This window comes from Condylostylus longicornis, unplaced genomic scaffold (assembly GCF_029603195.1).
Source record: "Condylostylus longicornis isolate FDR11 unplaced genomic scaffold, ASM2960319v2 ptg000013l, whole genome shotgun sequence".
In the NCBI taxonomy this organism is placed as follows: Eukaryota; Metazoa; Arthropoda; class Insecta; order Diptera; family Dolichopodidae; genus Condylostylus; species Condylostylus longicornis.
Window position 1 is genome coordinate 6920818 of NW_026577982.1, and position 20332 is coordinate 6941149.

Genomic DNA, 20332 nt, shown 5'->3' on the forward strand with positions numbered 1-20332 from the left:
GATATTATTATAATTTAATTTAATTAGAAAATTTTTATGTTTTGTTCTAAACTTGTTATTTTATTTGGAAAATAATTTAGAATCTTACTGCTTAATAGTGTTAAAAAAATAAAATCCTAAATTATTTACAAAATATTTAGGTTGATCCAGATAAACCAGAAACTTTAATAATTACAAATGTTACACATGAAGATGAAGGTTGGTATACTTGTTCAGCGGCAAATAGTTTAGGACATACATTAGCCAGTGCTTATTTAAGAGTTATTGATGAAGGTAAAATTAGAATTTATTTTTGGAAAAATTTTACAGAAATCAAAAAAATCAATTATTTTCTTTCTTATTTTAGAAGAAATTGAATTAGATCAACCACATCCATTAAAAAGATATTCATTATATGTAACATTAATTAAAATTGGTATCGGTTTATGTTTTCTATTTGGAATAATATTTATATTAACAATTATAAGAAAAATGAAACATGATAAAATTATAAAACATCGTGTTAATGCTGTACAACAATGGACAAAAAAAGTTATCATTTATAAACCGAATTCTGATTTGGGTAGTGCAGAAACAATTGTTATGCCAGTTATTAAAATTGAAAAACAACATGTTACACAATTACAAAGTGGGCCAGATTTTAAACCATGTAATGAATATGAATTTCCATTAGATGCACATTGGGAAATACCAAGAAATCAATTGGTATTAGACAAATTATTGGGTGAAGGTGAATTTGGTCGTGTTAGACGTGGTAAATTAAGTGGTTTATCGAAATCATCAAATGATTTAATTGTTGCTGTTAAAATGGTTAAAGAAAGTCATGGTGATGCTGATATTGCAAGTTTAGTACGTGAAATGGAAGTTATGAAAATGATTGGTAATCATATTAATATTATTAATTTAATTGGTTGCTGTAGTCAAGATGGACCATTATATGTTATTGTTGAATATGCACCATATGGAAGTTTAAAAGATTTTCTAAAATCAAATCGTCCAAAATCACAAATTCAAACACAAACATTTAACAATAATGAAACAACTGATTTAATGTTAAAAGAAAAGGATGAAGATCGAGTACATTTTACACAAAAAGATTTAATATCATTTGCATTTCAAATAGCTCGTGGTATGGAATATTTAGCATCAAGAAAAGTGAGTAAAATATTAAGAAATAGTTTCATGGTGACATTGTGCTTGTATTATAATATAATCTTAATTTTTTTAGTGCATACATAGAGATGTAGCTGCAAGAAATGTACTTGTTAGTGATGATTACGTTATGAAAATTTGTGATTTTGGATTAGCAAGAGATATTCATGACACAGACTATTACAGGAAAAATACAAATAGTAAACTACCAATAAAATGGATGGCTCCTGAATCATTACAAGAGAAATTTTATGACACACAAAGCGATGTGTAAGTTATTTTTATATATTACTTCTTTAATTCATTCTCTAATACTTATTTCTGTATTATTAAATTTTTATTCAGATGGTCATATGGTGTCTTATTGTGGGAAATATTCACATATGCTGAGCAACCAATGGCTCACGTTGCACCGGAACGTGTTTATTCCTATTTAAAATTAGGTCATCGTATGGAACGGCCACCAAATTGTTCATTAAATATGTGAGTTTTCAAGAGTTTCAAATAATTTTTTTTTCTTTGTTACTATAGTATTTAAGACCTAAGCTGTTTCGGATTATTCGTAGAATTTTACTTTCAATAAATTCGCATTATTAAAATAATTATTTTTTAAATTTACGTACTGTAAAACTTACAAGTTATAATTACATTTTTTTTTAATTTTTATTGTAGTTATATGTTAATGAGGCAATGTTGGAATTTTGATGCACACGCACGTCCATCATTTAGTGAAATTGTAGAGAATTTAGATCAAATTCTAACAGTAACAGCTAATGCAAATGAAGAATATTTAGATTTAGGTGTACCATTATTAGAAACACCACCATCTAGCGATGATGAACATGAATCAGAAAATTCAGATACATTACGAGAAAATTTAATGCGATATAAAAATTATTAATTGTAAAATGTTGATTTTTTTTTTGTATTATTAATAAAATATATCATTATTTAAATGAATAGAGACTAGAGATAGTATTATATAACAGATAAGAATTTTAAAATTTCTAATTAAATATGAAAATATTTCATATAAAGTATACTAATGTTTCTATAATATTATTTTATTCGTTAATAATAAAAGAAAATGTTAATTTTAAAAAAAGAAAATTATTTTTAAATAGAAATAAATTATTTTATTATTATTTATAATTTTTATAAATAGTTATTGTAAATATCTTGTTTTTTTTCGTTTAATAACGAAATAAATAAAATCTTGTAAATTAAATTAAACAAAATAAATTAAAATTCATTTAAATAATTTAAATACAAAATTCGTCGCATTTATACATAAAAAATAATTTAAAATAAACAACGAGAATAACACTTTTATTTGTTTTATATTAAAATTTGCAAAAACGAAATTACAAATGAAATTTTATAAAAAGTTTTTTTTTTTATGAGCGCAAAACTCATAGCACTCATATAGGTTTGTAATAATAGTAATAGAATTAAATAAATTGATAAATTAAAAATCTTTAAAATATATTGTATACAAAAGGCATTTTAAAAGCTGCAATCAACTCTTCATCCAATTCTTCACTAAACATAGAACTCAACTTTATTGCAGAAAACCTTACAGTACTCCTTAATTTGTGAATCCACCTGTTAATTTTGATATCAAAAATCTATTCAATATTTTAATTAATTTAAAATTTATAATATTTATACACAAAACATTTTATATAAATTTTGAAATTAAAAATGAAATATGTTAAAATTTTGCTCAAAGATTATTTTCAGAATATTAGAAACGAGAAACTGAATTATAACATGTGTGTCATAATTTAATTTTAATTAAGATAAATTAAAAAAAAAATAATTAAAAATTTAATTTACAATATTAAATTTTGTTTTTTTTTTTGTTCGTTAAACGAAATCCTAACAAAACGAATTAATGATAATTTAATACAAATCAAGTTACTAATAAAAACGACAATAACAAAAATTTTACATCAATTGTAAATATTTTTTTATGATTTCTTTAAATTTATCAATATTATGTAAAAGAAATGAATTAACATTATTAATATATTATTTCTTTTGAATTGTATTTTTGAATTATTTTCAAAAATAATAAAAAAAAAATTTCAAAAAATCTACATGAAAAGCAAATACTTTTTCAAACGAGTTAAAAGCGATAAAAAATCGTATCTTTCCATTTTATGTTCCTTCAATGAATCGATTACGTATATATAAACAACGAATTTTGAACAATAATTTTATTATAATATATAAAAAAAATTAATTTTTATATTTGTAGATTTAATTTCAAATTATATAAAGAAAAAAAATTAAAATAACTCGATTATTTGTAGTGCAACTAACAAAATGCAATATTTAAAATATTGCATGAAATAAAATATTTAAGACTTTTTAGTGTAAGAGCATAAACTAAATGAATTTTTTAAGTAATAAACGCAAAATAATTAAGATAATATTATATATGTAAATTTTTATATAATACATTTATATATATTAATTTTAAATAATATTCATTACAAAAATTCAAATATACATTCATCATAATTCATTCATTCATGTTAAATATATATTTTAAGCACTGATATATTTTATAAATTTATAGTGAGAAAGAAAAAATTATTGTAGGTCTATACAAAATGAACTGTACAATTCTTATTTTAAATAGTTATTTAAAAAATATATATATACATATATAAATAATATTATATAAATTGTATGCAATAATATAAGAAAAGATAAAATGTTTCAAAAATTTAATCATCACAAATCATTTAAATACGAATAAATAAAGTTAATTATGATAAATTAAAATAAAAAATTATTTTAATTTCTTAATTTATTCATTAAAATACAGTTTCAATAATTGACAGCCTTTAAAATTAGTTTCAGGCGTTATGTTTTGGGATTGCAAATCATGCTGAATAGAAACGAAATATTGTGAGTATACAAATGCTTAAAATATTTACATTTTTCTGAAATCGCAAAAACTTCTTAGGGCATTAAACTAATGTATCACACGAATTTCTGAAATTTAATAGGCGTATTGATTAACAATTTTTGTACACTGTCTTCGCTGTGCCGAACTCACGAATTTGCAAAATTATCTTAATCGAACTAATATTAAAGCAATATTAATGTACATAAGCTTTTCATTCTAGTATTTGTATCCTTGCAAAGCCAAACCGTAGTTATAGGCATTTTGAAATTGCTCGAAAGTGCATACCTTTTAAATGATAAATTGCAACTACAATATCGCTAATTCGTAAGTTTTCTACGTTTGAGTAATAAAATTATAAGTAATGAGTAATAATATTCTATATAATAATAACTTACATATAAAGCGTAACATACGTAATTTTACGTGAATATAAATAAATATTAAATTCACACAAATTAAAAAATATCTTGCAATTGAATTTATTAAATTTTTATCTAGCTAAATAAACAGTTATACAAAATTCAAAATTACTAACGTAAAATATTTCCGTTTAAATAAAACATTTTTTCGGTGCGTAACTTTGCTTACAGAAATTTCAAAATGAGTACAAAAAATTATCCAAGACTATAACCAATTTGAATAAAATTTGGTAAAGAAAAAAAAGACAAAACACCAAGTTACAATGACGTCACCAATCATCTGTTTTCTGTATACCGCACTTGACATTTCAAGGTAAATCAAAAAAAAAATTCCATCATATTTCACTCATTTTTATTTTGGTTTTAATTTTGGCTGCTGAATGCTGAAGAAAGAAGGGACAAATGTGAAATTAATTAATCTAAGGAAAAAAACCTATAAAAATAAAACAAAAATTTTTTATTATAATTTTTTTTTAATCATATAACAACAAAAAATGGATGCCTTAAATGATACATCACCGGAAAGTAAGAAAAATAAAATTTAAAAAAAAAATTTTATGTGCATATGTAACAATTTTCTTTTCCATTTAAAAGTTCTTTTAGAACGTCCTGGTAATCCGTTCGATAATAAATTAATTCGTCGTCAGATTAGCATGAAAAGACAAGCAGTAGCTAAATCAAGAAGTGCCCAGGATATTCGTAAATTTGGAAAAGTCAGTACCCTTATACCTGTACAGATACCAATATAGCGCTATACCTATCCTACATATCTACACACATAATATAACCAATATAAATTCATATAAGGCTATATTATGACGCAATGTTTTTTGAGAAATTTTAATTTTTTTAATTTTAATTTTAGACTTACATAGTTATTGCATTTTCGGAAAAAGCTAAAATAATGAAATGTCAGGATATAGAGAAAATTATTCAAGAATTCGGTATGACTACATATCTTGAGCAAGTAAGGTAAGCATAAATTTGTAATAAATAATGGGTAAACAAACTTATACATATGTACGAGTATGTTTTTATTTCGTTTTTATATATGAACATATTATAAACTGAAAACTGTTGAACTATCTGTAGCAAGTTTACACATATTTCTGTTTATTATTATTGTTTGTGTATTTTCTATCGTAAGCAACTTCATATTAGTAGCTATTAAAATGAATATATTAAAAAAACACTTAATGTATCCATTTAAAAAATTAATGTTTTAAACATAAACACATAAAAATTTAATAACAAAGAAAAATACTATAGCAATTAATATAAATATTTGTGCATACCTTCTGTACATCAATCATAATAGTAGATTAAACATTAGAAAATTTTTATAAAACATATTTCTAATATATTTTTAGTAAATACGAAAAATATCTTTATATTTCGGCGCCAACCGATGTCTTATTAAAATTAGCTGATGAAAATGAATTAATGAAAAAAACAATAACTGGAACAATGCAAAAATTTAGTTACTACAGCAAATCAGATTTTTTAATAGATGGTCTAACCGAAGAAACATTACTTAGAAATAGTGAAATTCCCGTCCTGATCAAAAACGCCATAAAACCATCACTTAAGCCATATATTCGCAATGGAATTATTGAACATTTTTTTGCATTGCACGATTTGGTATTTATAGATATTTTTTTTTAATTATTATTATATATGTTTTATTAAATTTTTTAGGAATACTTAGATAAATTTTGTATTGAAATTGGTAAACGATTACCAATTCAAGATATACGTAACTACTTTGGGACAACGATTGGATTATATTTCGCATTTATTGAATTTTATACAAAGGCTTTGTTACTTCCAACAATTTTTGGTATTTTTCAATACATATTCAATTTTAATTTAGCCACAGTTTGTGGTTTTTATGTATTATGGACAACAGTAAATTGAAATTCATATAAAAATATTAATTTTTATATAATCAGTTTATTTTTGTAGGTATTCTCAGAATTATGGAAAAGAAAATGTTCTGGATTAGCATATCGATGGGGTACTATTGAAATGACGAGCTTAGATAGACCAAGATCAGCATATTATGGTGATTTGAAACCCGATCCAATTACAGGGAAATTAACATTACAATATCCTATCGCATATACATATTTACAAATGTATTGTATTTCATATCCAGTAGTATTTGTATGTGTAATATTAGCAGCTTATTTCGCTCTTTATCAATTTCAAATTGAAGCGGAGGTTTTACATGATTTTGGTATTATTTTAATATTATAATAATATATCTGATTATTGTCTAGCAATCATTTAAATTTTTAGGTCCTGATTCGTGGCTGAATTATGTACCAGTAATTGTACAATCAATGTTGATTGCAATTTTCTCATGGGCATATGAAAAACTTGCGACTTTTTTAACAGATCAAGAAAATCATAGAACAAGAAGTCAATATGACAGACATCGTGTTACAAAATTAATGATTTTTGAAATTGTTAATAATTTCTTCTCATTATTTTATATAGCTTTTGTTCTTCAGGACTTAGTGCAATTGAAATATCAATTGATGATGCAATTAATAATATTTCAGGTATCAGGCATAAAAAATATTTTCACTTCAAAATTTAAAATTTAATTAATATTTTTCTAGCTCGTTCAAATTTTTCAAGAATTGGGTTTCCCCTTAATAGCTGTTATTAAACAAAAATATACAAAATTTACTAAAAATGACACAAACATTGAACGTAATGTTGAAAATTTATTAGATCCAGTGCTCTATGAGCAAATTTATTTTGAAACTGCCTTAGATGAATATCAAAGTACATATGAAGACTATTTGCAGATTACAACACAATTTGGTTATGTTGTATTATTTGCGGCCGTAGCTCCATTTGCTGCCTTAGGTGCCTTAATAAATAATGTTGCTGCGATGTATATTGACATATATAAGGTAAATTCATTATTCACATAAAAAAAGAAATAAATTTTTAATTTTTATATAATTTTAGCTTATATATATTTATAAACGTCCATTTGCTAGACGTGCCAAAAATATTGGTGCTTGGCAAGTAGCCTTAGATTTATTATCTGTGATGGCTTTATTAAGTAATTGTGGTATTCTTTATTTACAACCAAATGTTAGAGATTTTGTTGATAATTTATTTCCAAATATTCAAACATTATCATTTGTTATATTTGAACATTTTCTTTTGGGTGTAAAATATTGTATACATAAAATAATACATGAAAAACCAAGATGGGTTCGTATTGCAATGGCTAAAAGTGCTTATGAGTCAGCTGAAGCCTTGAAAAATTTAAGGTAATTAGCTTTTATATTAAATTTTCTTTTTGAATTCATATTATAAATTCATATTTAATTGATATTATTCTTTTTAGAAAAATGAAAAGTGATTAATCTTTTATTTCTCAAGAAACGGACTTTTTAACTTTTGTATCCTATTTTCAAAAAAAAAAAAAAAAAAATCGTGAATCCTATTTAATCTTTGTTTTTCGTCAGTTTGTAAAGTGTCTTAAAACATTAAATGTTATACACATTTATATAAAATTTAAGTATTTAAGCCAAACTATTATAGTACTACTAATTTATTATGTATTTTTGTAATTTATTTTTATGTCCTTAGTAATTGTTCTTTATATTTTCTACTTTAAACAATTTGGTTGTGATTAACTCATTATTACATTATTGAAACTTTGCGTATTTTTATATCATTAATTGTTTAAAGCCAAATAAGTTTGGTCATCCATACTGCTTTTTTTTTATATAAAAACCAAAAGTTTAATGGTTAATTTTTAAGTAAATTAATATGTAATATGATTATTTTTCAGACAAAAAGCATTTGCACTGAAAAACATTTAAAAATGTAAAAAACTTTGCTGATGATAAAGGAATCTCCTCAATTGAATCTTAAAATTTATTAAAAGAAATGGTAACAAATGCTTAATATGTAATTGTTAAATAAAACATTTAAAAAAGAACTTAATGACTAAGAAGTTTTAATTACTTGTGATACAAATTAAACTAAATATTTGATTAAATAAAATAGTAGAGTAAGAAGATAGGAATTTTTGAAGAATACATTATAATAAGAACTATACTTATCCTTACCGAAGATAAAACTTGATTTTTCAATTCTATTGAAATATAAAAATAAATTTAGCCTTATGCTTATTTATCGTATAAAGTAAAAATAAATAAATAAAAAATTAATTTATCACACTTAAATATATTAAAATATTATCTTAATGATTTTTAACCATGCCTTCTGAAGAACTTCAATGCAAAAAAACAATCAACTCCGTGTGCTAAGGCTGCCACATATCCCATGTACTAAAATAATTAACAAAATATTACATATATAAATTTGTATGTTTATATAATACAAAAATAAAATTTAATTATTTATAATCTATCAGTTTAAGCATAACAAATAAACGAATTTTGTGTTTAAATGAACTTACATAAACTGCAGTCATTGCCGGATATGCCATAAAACCGGGAGTAATCAAAAATTGTGGATGTAAATAAACTACTGTAGCAAATCCCATATAACTTGATGCACTCAAATATAAGAAACAAGCTATGCCATTAAATAAAATTTCCTAAAATACAAGAAATTAAATAAAAATAAAAATTAAATAATTTTAATTAAAAATAATAATTTTTTTTTTAAATTTTAATTTTGATACTTACAAAAAATGATTGCCTTATTAAATTGTAACTTTTTTCTGAGAAACAATAACAAAATAATAGAATTGAAGATGTTGTAAAACAACAAGCAGTTGCTGTTAAAAAACTAGTTAAAGCTTGTCCAATACTAGATGCATACGGAATTCCATAACGTATTAATAATGTTTCACACATTGCTGCTAATAAAACTTCAGCACCTTTAATTATACCAATTTTTGATACAATAAAACTAAAATTTATACAAGTACAAACGCGACAACAACAAATATTAATACCCCCACGTTCGTTAATAGTAGGGCCACGAATACCAAATTTTGACATAATTTTTTTTTAATATTTTAACAAATTCTATCTTGATGCACTTTCAGATTTGAACTGTTTAAGTTACATCAATGGGAGAAGAATGAAAAAGGTAATTGTAACTAAAAAATATAAAGGAATGATCTCCCTCAAAGGAAGATCTTTGCTCTAAAAATAGATTTAAAAAATAAGAATAAGAAATTATTTTACGTATTCTAATAATATGCATTTTCCATCAAGAGAAGATAATTGAATTAAAAGAATCCCGTCTTATTTTTAATGCTTTTGTAAGTATGTATGTACATTGGAACATAAGGAATATATTCTCTATTTATTGTTATGGTATTTCATATCTATCCTTCGTTTTTCATATCTTATCTATTTTTAGGTGAAACAAAAACAAAAAAAAATTTATGCATTCATGCACAATGTTTATAGTAAGTTTTTGTTTTACAATCAATTCAGGAACAATTTGAGGAAATATTTTAAAATTTTTCAATATAAAAAAATGTCTAATTCAAATAAACATCTGTACTTGTAAATTATACATATGTGTATACATAAATGTACAAACGCAAATATATACATATGTGATATTATGGGCATATTTCAAGTTCATTCAATTTATTCATTTTCCAAGTTCGTTTCAATTCGAATAAATTTCATTTTAAATATTTTTCCTCAACTTGTGTACGTATGTATAAAAGTTTTATTTTGGCGTAAGCGCATAACATGAAAACTAGTTTAATTTACAATCTGAAATATTTAGATATTACGCTTCAGAGTTATCATGTAAAATAAAATTATTAAAATTAACAAAAAAATTCAAATCAAAATGAGCTCATGCCTCAAACTGGGATATAAGATAACACTATGAGATATTTTAGTCTTCCCAAATGTGATTCTAATGCAGCCTAATCTTATAGTTAGAATTTTCTTAATTACATGTATTTAAAAAATTTAATTTTAATGCATTTATATAATTAGCAGAATATTAGCAAAAGATTTTTAATAAATTGGATGATTGCATGTGATTATTGCAAAATAAAATTTTATCAATTCTTAAAATATTTTGAAATGAGGAGGAAAGCTACATTAATTTCAAAAAGGCCGCTTTTTTTTGTATTAATGGCCACAATATTTGCGCCCTACACATACTCGTATTATGTGTAGGGCACAATAACGTGTAGGTGTATTAATACAGATATCATGCCAGGAAAGGTGTACGATCCTTATCAAAGCTAATTTTGTTTTATTTCTCAGACTCCTTCTATATTCTTCAGAATTTCATTGTTCTGGGTTAAATAATATTTTAAAAATCAACTAAAATAATTACCTACATATAAACAATCTTAATAAATTAAGTAAAATTTTTTTAAAGAACAAGTAAAATTAAAAATTTATTTCACAAGTAATATTATTGTTGTAAATTACGTAATACACAAATCTGACTAGCATATTTTATGAAAACAAAGCACATATGTACATATTAATTAAATACAATTATTCTTGCAAATTAAAATCCATTATGACTTTTATAAAAATAAATCTCATGATTATGAAAATTATAGATTTGTAGTTAAATGTATAAAGAAACTGAAATTTTATTATTTCGATATTATTTTAAGCAAAATTCTTTTAAAAATTAAATTATTTTTACAAAGCTATTATTGTTTTTTGAAACTTAATAAGCTCTTATATACAATTTTAAATTCTCATCAAATGTTCAAATCATACTTACTACCCACCCGACAAAATATAAAATTATCTATTTAATTTAAAAAAAAATTTGTTCTTTGTTGAATTCAAGCACCTGCAATTAACTAGATCATTTAGTTTCAAATTAGTTTACTTAGATTTTGCCAACTATATTATATAATATTTAAAATGTTCATTAAAACCATAAAATTTTATTATGAGCATTTAAACTCAACACAATCTCAACTAAAAACGAGAAAAAATAGAGTTGACCTTGTCAATCAACTCTGTGATACCCGTACGAATTTGTTATCCCATGTGTGAATAAATTTGCCATAATTGACTATGGGACAGGCTATGACTTAAAATTGCCGTATTACCATATTAATTTATGCAAAATTTCAGTACTGTGTCTCAAAATACTGTGTGTGTCAAACTACTATTGAAGTTGTATGACAGCTACCAGAAAGAGCCAAGTATTTTCAACGACTTTTATCAGATACGTTGACCCTACTAATATATTCGCTTGTGTGAAATTTCAATACCACAGCTTTTATAGTTTCTGAGATATAGATAAATAAATTTTGTAGTTGTATGGCAGCTACCCGAACCAGCACCCCGATCATATCCAATTTAACTTACTACAATTAATCATTTGGTGAACTTAGCTCAATTAGTTTTTGAGTTATCGTTCGGACGGACGGACGGCCAGGCAAAGCTTAATCAACTCAGAATTTGACGCTGATCAAAAACATACACTTGAGTCTATATCTAGCACCGTTATTTCTTAGCGTTACAAGCGGTAAGGCTAATTTAGTATACCCTTCGAACATACGTTCGTACGGGTATAATTAGAGAAAATAATTTTCAAAAAGCGTGTGACGTGCAACTCATATTAAATGAGCAAATAATTTTATCATAAATGTAAGTACTTTAAGAATTATTTAACGATCTAACTGGCTAGGATCAAATTTTAATAAATAGTATAGTCATAAATAGCTTTTATAGTAATATATTTAGTAAATTAATTGGTAAACGTAATATTAACATTTATCATAAATTTTTTATGAGAATTTACTTATGAGAATTCAACTAATCTATTATAATTTTGACTTAAATATATGTGTAAAATTGAAAAGTATACACACAGAGTAGACCTCGCACTTATATTAATATGTGCACATATATGATATCAACGATGTCTTATGTAAACACAATATTATTTGTATTGCCTATACTCTATTAGTTTCCTAAAGTGAATTAACATACAACTTGCTATATGGGCACAATACTACAAATTTTGACAAAAATTTAAAAATTATTTTATTTATCTATTAGCGTATTATAGTTTAAATTGAATTAAAATATTTAATTAGTTCATATAGGTGTGAGTCTACTGTATATATCATTTTATAAACTACATATATTTACATACTGATATTGCTTAAATATATGTATATATATATATATAATGTGCAAATATTAAAATATATATTTACCATTAATAAAAACTTTATTCAAACAATTTCAACTATTCTGTTAAAGAATAAAATAATATAATTGAAATAAAGAAACACAAAAAATTGTGTTATAATATTATTTGATATTAATTACAAATAATTAAAATTAATTAATTTGTGACAAACATAAAATTTATTTGTTTATTAAATATTATTTGTAAATTCTAACTCTAATTTTTGTTTCTTAATTTCTACTTTAATTGTTCAAGTATGTAGTTCAAATTTTTGAAATTTTGTGCACGTGAATTAAAACTCATAAACTAATTGTTATACGGTGAAGTGTTCGATGGATATAGTTCCAAGAGAAAATAGTGAATAGTGAATTTTTTAAGTATGCAGTTATATAATGTGATATTTTAAAAGTAAAATTCTTCTTTTAGACTATTTTAGGGAAATTGTAATTAATTTGAATGAGGATTTAATTTCAAAACTTATTCTAAACCATCATAGTTTTCTAATCACAACGCGGACCTTTCGCCATATTAAACACATACAGTTTTAACTATCCGCAAATTCTTTAACGTCAAAATTTTGTTTTCAGTTTTTTTTTTAGATTTAAAATAATTTTATACTTACCTATTAAAAATTAACAAAAAAATATTTTTTATATTATTTTTAACGTAATGATAGTCACTCAATACATCAATTAATTATTTACTGAATTACTACGTCAGACTGTCTGCATGTAAAAAAAAAAATCTACAATTTTGACGCTTAATTGACTTTTTTTAAACGTTTATGAATTTAAACTTAGACTGAAAGTAAAAACGCAGTAGAGTATTCGTAAACTCAGACAACTCAGATTTTGTAAAATTTGACGTTTAAGAATTTACCATATCTATTATGTACGTTTTACTCCGGTGTACGTTTTTAGAAGGTTGTGCTTGTAGTCTTTCTGCATGTATTTTAAGAATTTTTAATAATTATGAATGAAAAAAATTATTATATTCAATTGATATTTGAAATATAACTTCGGAATTTTACCTGGTTTAAAAAAAAACCATATATAAAATAAAGGTCGTGCTTTTAAATTTCTCCCTTAGCATTGCGACTTGTTAGATTTAAAGACATTATTTCTCCATATATTTTAAATAAACATGAATGAAAAAAAAAAATTTTATCATTATATTTCTGCAAATTCTACAATTCATATCCATTTTACAAAATACATGCATATATGTATATCGACAGATTGACCCCTTTAGGAGTAATAAAATTGATAAGAATTCTATTTTATTCTAATTAAAATTTGTACTATTGCAATATACATCTATATATATACATATATTATATATAATGCAATATTTATGAATATTTTACTTTAATTGCTTTATGAATTTAAAAAAAAAGAAATCAATATTTGAAATCTAATTAAGAATGAAAACTTAATAACTTATATAAAGAATCGATAGAAAAATTGTACTACAAGAGTAAATGAAATAAATTCTGTTAGTTTATTATGCAGACGTTTCAATCTGATTTAGAACAGATCGGAAATTTATATAAACTCATATAAATTTCTAGAACTTCCTTCAAGTTCATTAGAACAGCAAGTATACTAATTTTTATTTCAGTATACTTTTTCAACAATTTTGTTTAAGAATATAATGGGCTCTGTAATTTATGCTGATATAACAGTTTTAATAATATAAAAGATCTGTTAAAAAAATTTTAAATTCTCGTTTTCTGTCTATGTCAAAATTAATTTGTGGAACTTTCAAAACTGAATTTTGATAACAATTTATCACAAAAAAGATAAAAAAAAAAATTTGCATAATGATTATAACAATTTTATTTTTATACAAGTATATCATATTTTATATAGCTCTATACTTATTATATTTTTATTTTAAATTTTAAGTGATCAACTTTATATTGTGAGTAGACATTTCTTATCACTTTCATGATAAGTAGGGTAACATTGTATATGGCTCTTAATAAACTGTACGCAAGAATTATAATTTGCAAAAGATTTTAAGAGTATATTTGAAGAGTAAATACGCTAAAGAACTATTATATGTAGGACAACATCAAATATTATAAAAGCGTATGTAAATATTCAAATATATGAGACAGTCCAATTTTAATTAGAACACCCCGCCGCGCATCTTATGTGAAACAAAAAAATTTTAATTTTTTTATAACAGTAATTTTTCCGTGACTTTTAATTATTCTTAATCATATTTTTATTTACCTATGTATTTAATTTAGTCTTTAATTTAATTAAATGGTCATGTATTATATATGCAAATAGTTGAGTAATAAAATAATTTGGAAACTATAAGATTCTCCTTTATTTGTATAAGATCATTAAGTATTTTAAATCAAATGAGAGATTGTGGGGTTCTATAGATTTTATTGCAACTACTTCAACCATAAAACATGACCGGCATATCATAAATTTAACAAAGAAATTAAATTTGTTAATAAATATTAAGTTTTTCTTTTTTTGAGTTGACTGCGGCAATACTTAAAATTTTTTAATTATAATATCATTTTATTTGATAACACATATGGACATAGTATAATTAATTACATTTGATGGAAATATAAATATTTTACTGTAATAAAATTTAAGGGCTTCAAATGCATTCCTTTCAAAAATCATAATAAATTTTTTTTTTATTTATTATTTTTGTTCTTTATTTGCTTAATGAAAATATGCAACATTTTTGCAATTATTAATATTATTTTTACAATATTGAAATAAATGAAAATATTGCAATTATTAATTAATTTGACTTGTCATCAAATAAATATTTAATTAATTACTTAATAATAAAAAAAATGAAAAAATCGCAGAAGTTATTCCACAATTTTGTATACTAGTGAATTTGGATGCTAAATACCATTGGGGATTTTCGATAATTCAGGAATTCAATGAAAGTTCTAAATTCTAAAAAACTTGAAAGTCTTTTCATGCATAATTATGTACAATTCTGCAAAAACTGAATATTTTATTTTTTAATTCGTAACGTACTCAAGATTTATTTAATATTAAACATTTTTTCTTCTAATTTATAATATTTTTGCAGTAGCTATAAAAATCTTAAAAATTCCTATAGAACTTTATGTACAAATGCAACTTTCGGACACAATTTATTTTACAGATTTTGCAGTTCGGATTTAATTTTGCAATTTTGCAAATTTTGCAGTTCGGATTCCATAAGTTAGAACTGAATTATCAAAAATCGCCATTCAAACATGATATAAAATATGTGAAGTAAAAATCAACACCCACAAGAACAAGAATTATTAAGAATAAAATATTATTAAGAAAATAGTAACAATTAGACTCATAGAGGAAATAAAGTACAAACAAATTTATTGTAATTATAAAAAATCGGAATTTGAATTGCCGACTTTTTATAACTGTTATACATATTATTATACATTATAACTGTTATACATACACTTTATTTCATATATGTAATATAGTTAGCTAGCTATTAATTATAATTCAAAAAATTATTTTTCAGTTTTAATTTCCTTTCGTATTAAAAAAATATTTAAAATATAATTGCATATACTTTGGCGTTGAATTTAATTATGTTACTGAAATATTGAAGTAAATATTTTAATACTCAAATATTATGAAGTATAAAGAATTTGGGCTTGACTAATAAATAAGAGTGTTTTGCCAAATTGGTAATTATAAATTGGTAATTTCAAATAAACCATTTCCCAAGGTGCAACCTTTCTTTCTTTAATCTTATAACCCATGTAATAAAAAATCCCAATAAATTTTAATAGTTTAATAATACTTCTACTTCCTAAATACTTATTGTAAATAATATGCAAAAAATATAACATACAAAAAATTCTATTACTAACTGTTATACATATATTAAATAATAATTTATAACAGTGTAAAGAGTGTTATCATATATTCATTCACTATTAATTATAATTTGCTACATCATTGCCATATATACAGTATGTATTATAATTTTATCTGCCATGAACTTTAAAATAATATCATTATTATATTAAAAAATAATAATAATAATAAAAAGCAATGAAAGACAAAAGAAATAAAATAAAAACAAAAAAACAAAAAATAAACGTTAAAAAATTTAATTAAATTCGAATATTTCATATACATAGTATCTCTCAGTTTACTAAAGTGAAAGCTTTTATATTATATTCGGTATGTGTTTATATACACACTCGCGTATTAAGACTATACATATGTAAATATTATGTAACAAAAATTTTTTTATATTATAATAAAAGTTATAAATTTAGTTGTGATATATTTAAAAATTTTAGTTTAACTTTGATAACAATCTCGTTATTACTTAAAATAAGAAAAAATTACCGCAGAAACTCTTATAATTTATACAAAACAAAAAAAAATAAATTCTAAAATTAAATTTCATATAATTATTAATTAATTTATTAAATACTATTCACGCACATATTAATATTTTCTTAAATTTAAATTAAATAATTATTATTTATTAAAAAAAAACCAAAAAATTAATATAGCTATAAAAATATGGAAATTCCAAAATTATTAAATAAAGATTTTTTTAAAAAATCAATTGAAAATGGTTTAAAAATTTCAAATGTGATAATTAATGAACTTGATATTAGTGCTGGTTTTAGTGGTGGCGAAAATTATTGTAGTCAAATATTTCGTGCATGTATTAAATATAATCATAATAATAAATCTAATAATATTTCTTTAATTATTAAATATATGGATTTATCTGGTGAAAAAATTTTCCTTGAAGAATTAGAAGTTTATCAACGTGAAAAGAAAATGTATTTTGAAGTGATACCAGAACTTGAAAAAATATTAGGTGGAAATGTTAAATTATCACCAAAGTAAGTTTAATAGCAATAAACCTTTAAATTACTCCATAATTTCAAAAATATAATTGAAATATTTAGAGAAAAAGCAGTTTTCATAAAGGGTGCGTATATATTGTGCACGGATTATTATGTTGCCCATATCCAAACAAATAATCTTGTTCAAATTTAAGATAGTTTTGCTTAAATTTGAAATATTTAAATATTTCGAGATTCGGAAAACTTTGAAATATTCTCATAATTATTTATATTAAATATTCATTATCTATTGTGAATTAATTTTTATATAAAATATAATTATCAATTCTAAAAACAATATCTTTATCTATATGTCCAAACTCAAGTGATTATCTCCTAGAAATTCAAAATCAAAATATAAATATGAAGACAAATATTAAGGGTATATTCTGTTATCTGAAATATTTAGGCAAAAAATATAAGCTTAAAAAATTTTAGTATGTACATAATTGCATAATTTATGTAGATTAAATTATTGCTCGTATTATAGCAATGTTTATGTTGCTCTCTATGCGATTTAAACAGCTTTTAAATGAATAAAAATGCTAATAATTAATTATTTTATATTATTCCTAATATAAAATGTATGTACTTGATGATAAGCAGAAATTTTATGTTAATTTTCAAAATTTAATAAAAATATTTTGTATAACTATTTAATAATATAATTAACTAGTATGAATTAATCGGTTTAAATGGTTTAATTAAGGGTTTTCCAAATAGACAGTTTACATTCATATATACATTTATTTAGATGTTTAACAATTTTGTTCATTAATTATGAAAAACTAATTCAGTTGTTTTTTAAATTAGTAGTGTTCAAATTTGTTCAAAACTCAAATAATTTATGAAAAAAAATTCAAATTACCTACTTATGTTATTAGCACAATCCAAATTAGATATCAAATGTATATTTCATAATTATTATATTAAATCCGAAACAATATAAGAGCTGAAAGAATCAAAAATCAAAATTATATACATAATTATCTTTAAAACTTATTTGAAATATAAGAGTTATATAGAAAATTAGACTTTTGTATAGAGCCAAAGAATATTTTTATTCAAACTCAACACCATTAAATTCGAAATAATAAGAAGTCTCTAGTTATAGGAGATGGTTCAACTAAATCATTACAGATCCATATTATTATGGAATTAAATTCTATATAATTACTGTTGTTATAAAAATAAATATATAAATTAATTACTTAAAGTAAGATTTCAAATTTAAATTACGGGCCATTAAATTTACAATTAAAAAAAAATAAAATTATTTAATAGCTTGTACAATTTGAGAATATTAAAAACAATTTGTCCAGAATGTTAAACAAAATTCTAAATTAGAATAATAGAGAAAAAAATAAAAACAATGACCTCATCGTATTCAAATTTAATACTCTCACACTCTTACTAACAATTTTAGCTTATAATGATAATAAACTAATTTCCGAATTTATACCTCATATAAAAAAAATTTTAATTATATTGCAGTTGATATTAATAATTTCAGATTTATAAAAAATATTATATTTTTAGATGTTTTTATGCTGTTAATGAACCAGTAACTACAATTGTTTTTGAGGATATGTCACAACAAGGATATGAAGTATCCGATCGTATTAATGGTTTAGATGAAATTCATATTAAAATACTTTTAGAAAAAATTGCAAAATTTCATGCGGCATCAATGATTTTAGCTGAAAAGGTAAATTAATAATCCTATTTAATAATAGATTAAAAAAAAAAAATTAAATTAAAAAGGATACCATCTTCAAACAAAAATAAATTTTTTTTTTTCAGGATCCGAATTTAATGAAATCATTTCATCGTGGTATGTTTCATTCAATGGATTGTTTAGCAAAAGATACAGTATTTATTGGAAATTTAGATTATTTAGCTGATACAGTTGATAAAAAGTGGTCAGATTTTGATGCAATCGCTAACAAAATTCGAAATATAAAAAAAAAATTTTACGATGTTGCATTAAAAACAGTTGAACTGAAAGAAAGCACAATAGCAGTATTAAATCATGGTGATCTCTGGGTTAATAATATGATGTTTAAAAAATGTAATAATACCGTTACAGATGTAGCTTTAGTAAGTAGAATAAATTTAAAAAAGTTAAAAATTTTTATTATTAACATTACTAAAATAACTATTTTACAAAATTTAACAGCTTTATGAAGAATTTAGTTTTACAAAAATCTAATGAAATCAAATTTTTTCCTTTGAATCAAATCAAATTTTAGATTGATCTTCAGTTATCGTATTATGGTAGTTTAGGAATTGATTTACATTATTTTATGAATACAAGTATACCTACGGAAATTTTAAAAACGAAACGCTATGAGCTACTTCGATTCTATTTTGGTCATTTAAAGAATACTTTAAAAATTTTAAATTATAAAAAAATTCCAACATGGGAAGAGTTTAAAAATGAGATTCATTCAACGGAATTTTATGGATTTTTTGCATATGAAGCTATTCTACCAGTCATATGTTTAGACAAAGAAGCATCTAAAGATAATTCTTTTGAAACATTTACCGATGAAAAGAAATCTCTTGAAAATCGTGAAAAGGTAATTAATAGTAAGAGATTTATTGAAATGTCGAAATATTCATTGGATCGATTTGATGAATTAGGTATTTTAGACATATAAAATTATATTTAAAGTATTATTATTGTGCTTAACACTATTTAAAAATAAAGTTTTTTATTGCACTTACACATTTAAAGTGTTTACTTTCCACCTATAAGAAATAATGTAAAATATATATATATATATATATATATAT

At 22.7% G+C, this 20332-nt stretch overlaps 4 protein-coding genes across 7 annotated transcripts in view; 3 read left to right on the forward strand and 1 right to left on the reverse strand.

The window, feature by feature from the left end:
• LOC129605412 (fibroblast growth factor receptor homolog 1-like) overlaps positions 1-3049 on the forward strand; it is a 122494-nt gene extending 119445 nt beyond the window's left edge. For 2 of the 3 annotated variants that reach the window (XM_055515167.1, XM_055515169.1), the window contains exons 6-10: positions 141-273; positions 347-1155; positions 1229-1422; positions 1498-1635; positions 1825-3049. In XM_055515167.1, the coding sequence (XP_055371142.1) occupies positions 141-273; positions 347-1155; positions 1229-1422; positions 1498-1635; positions 1825-2053 (1503 nt within the window). In that variant the 3' untranslated portion in view covers positions 2054-3049. The remainder of the gene's footprint in view (positions 1-140; positions 274-346; positions 1156-1228; positions 1423-1497; positions 1636-1824) is intronic. The other variant, XM_055515168.1, reaches the window with a different exon arrangement.
• Positions 3050-4823: 1774 nt separating this feature from the next.
• Positions 4824-8454, forward strand: LOC129605464 (anoctamin-10). 2 transcript variants are annotated; one of them, XM_055515245.1, is made up of 10 exons: positions 4824-5019; positions 5089-5207; positions 5360-5466; positions 5865-6135; positions 6193-6402; positions 6460-6733; positions 6796-7061; positions 7122-7421; positions 7480-7790; positions 8318-8454. In XM_055515245.1, exons 1-10 carry the CDS (start codon positions 4989-4991, stop codon positions 8346-8348), a joined length of 1920 nt encoding a protein of 639 aa, XP_055371220.1. In that variant the 5' UTR covers positions 4824-4988; the 3' UTR covers positions 8349-8454. The 2 variants fall into 2 exon arrangements, with proteins under 2 accessions (XP_055371220.1, XP_055371221.1); XM_055515246.1 differs by lacking the exon at positions 8318-8454 and adding an exon at positions 7868-8275.
• A 130-nt stretch (positions 8455-8584) lies between these two features.
• Positions 8585-9500, reverse strand: LOC129605600 (protein singles bar). The gene is made up of 3 exons (XM_055515464.1): positions 9183-9500; positions 8951-9091; positions 8585-8819 (listed from the first exon to the last, which is right to left on the reverse strand). Exons 1-3 carry the CDS (start codon positions 9498-9500, stop codon positions 8742-8744), a joined length of 537 nt encoding a protein of 178 aa, XP_055371439.1. The 3' UTR covers positions 8585-8741.
• A 7698-nt stretch (positions 9501-17198) lies between these two features.
• Positions 17199-20280, forward strand: LOC129605555 (uncharacterized). The gene is made up of 4 exons (XM_055515388.1): positions 17199-17530; positions 19073-19241; positions 19337-19633; positions 19786-20280. Exons 1-4 carry the CDS (start codon positions 17199-17201, stop codon positions 20194-20196), a joined length of 1209 nt encoding a protein of 402 aa, XP_055371363.1. The 3' UTR covers positions 20197-20280.
• The last annotated feature ends 52 nt before the right edge of the window (positions 20281-20332 follow it).

Coding starts and splice junctions, on each gene's coding strand:
- LOC129605600 (XM_055515464.1), bottom strand. CDS start 9,500: ATGTCAAAATTTGGTATTCGTGGCCCTACTATTAACGAACGTGGGGGT. Junction 9,092..9,182: donor TAATAAGGCAATCATTTTTT/GTAAGTATCAAA, acceptor CTTGTATTTTAG/GAAATTTTATTTAATGGCAT. Junction 8,820..8,950: donor CGGCAATGACTGCAGTTTAT/GTAAGTTCATTT, acceptor TAATTATTTTAG/TACATGGGATATGTGGCAGC.
- LOC129605555 (XM_055515388.1), top strand. CDS start 17,199: ATGGAAATTCCAAAATTATTAAATAAAGATTTTTTTAAAAAATCAATT. Junction 17,531..19,072: donor AATGTTAAATTATCACCAAA/GTAAGTTTAATA, acceptor TTATATTTTTAG/ATGTTTTTATGCTGTTAATG. Junction 19,634..19,785: donor CCGTTACAGATGTAGCTTTA/GTAAGTAGAATA, acceptor ATCAAATTTTAG/ATTGATCTTCAGTTATCGTA.
- LOC129605464 (XM_055515245.1), top strand. CDS start 4,989: ATGGATGCCTTAAATGATACATCACCGGAAA. Junction 6,403..6,459: donor TTTATGTATTATGGACAACA/GTAAATTGAAAT, acceptor TTATTTTTGTAG/GTATTCTCAGAATTATGGAA. Junction 7,422..7,479: donor TGTATATTGACATATATAAG/GTAAATTCATTA, acceptor ATATAATTTTAG/CTTATATATATTTATAAACG.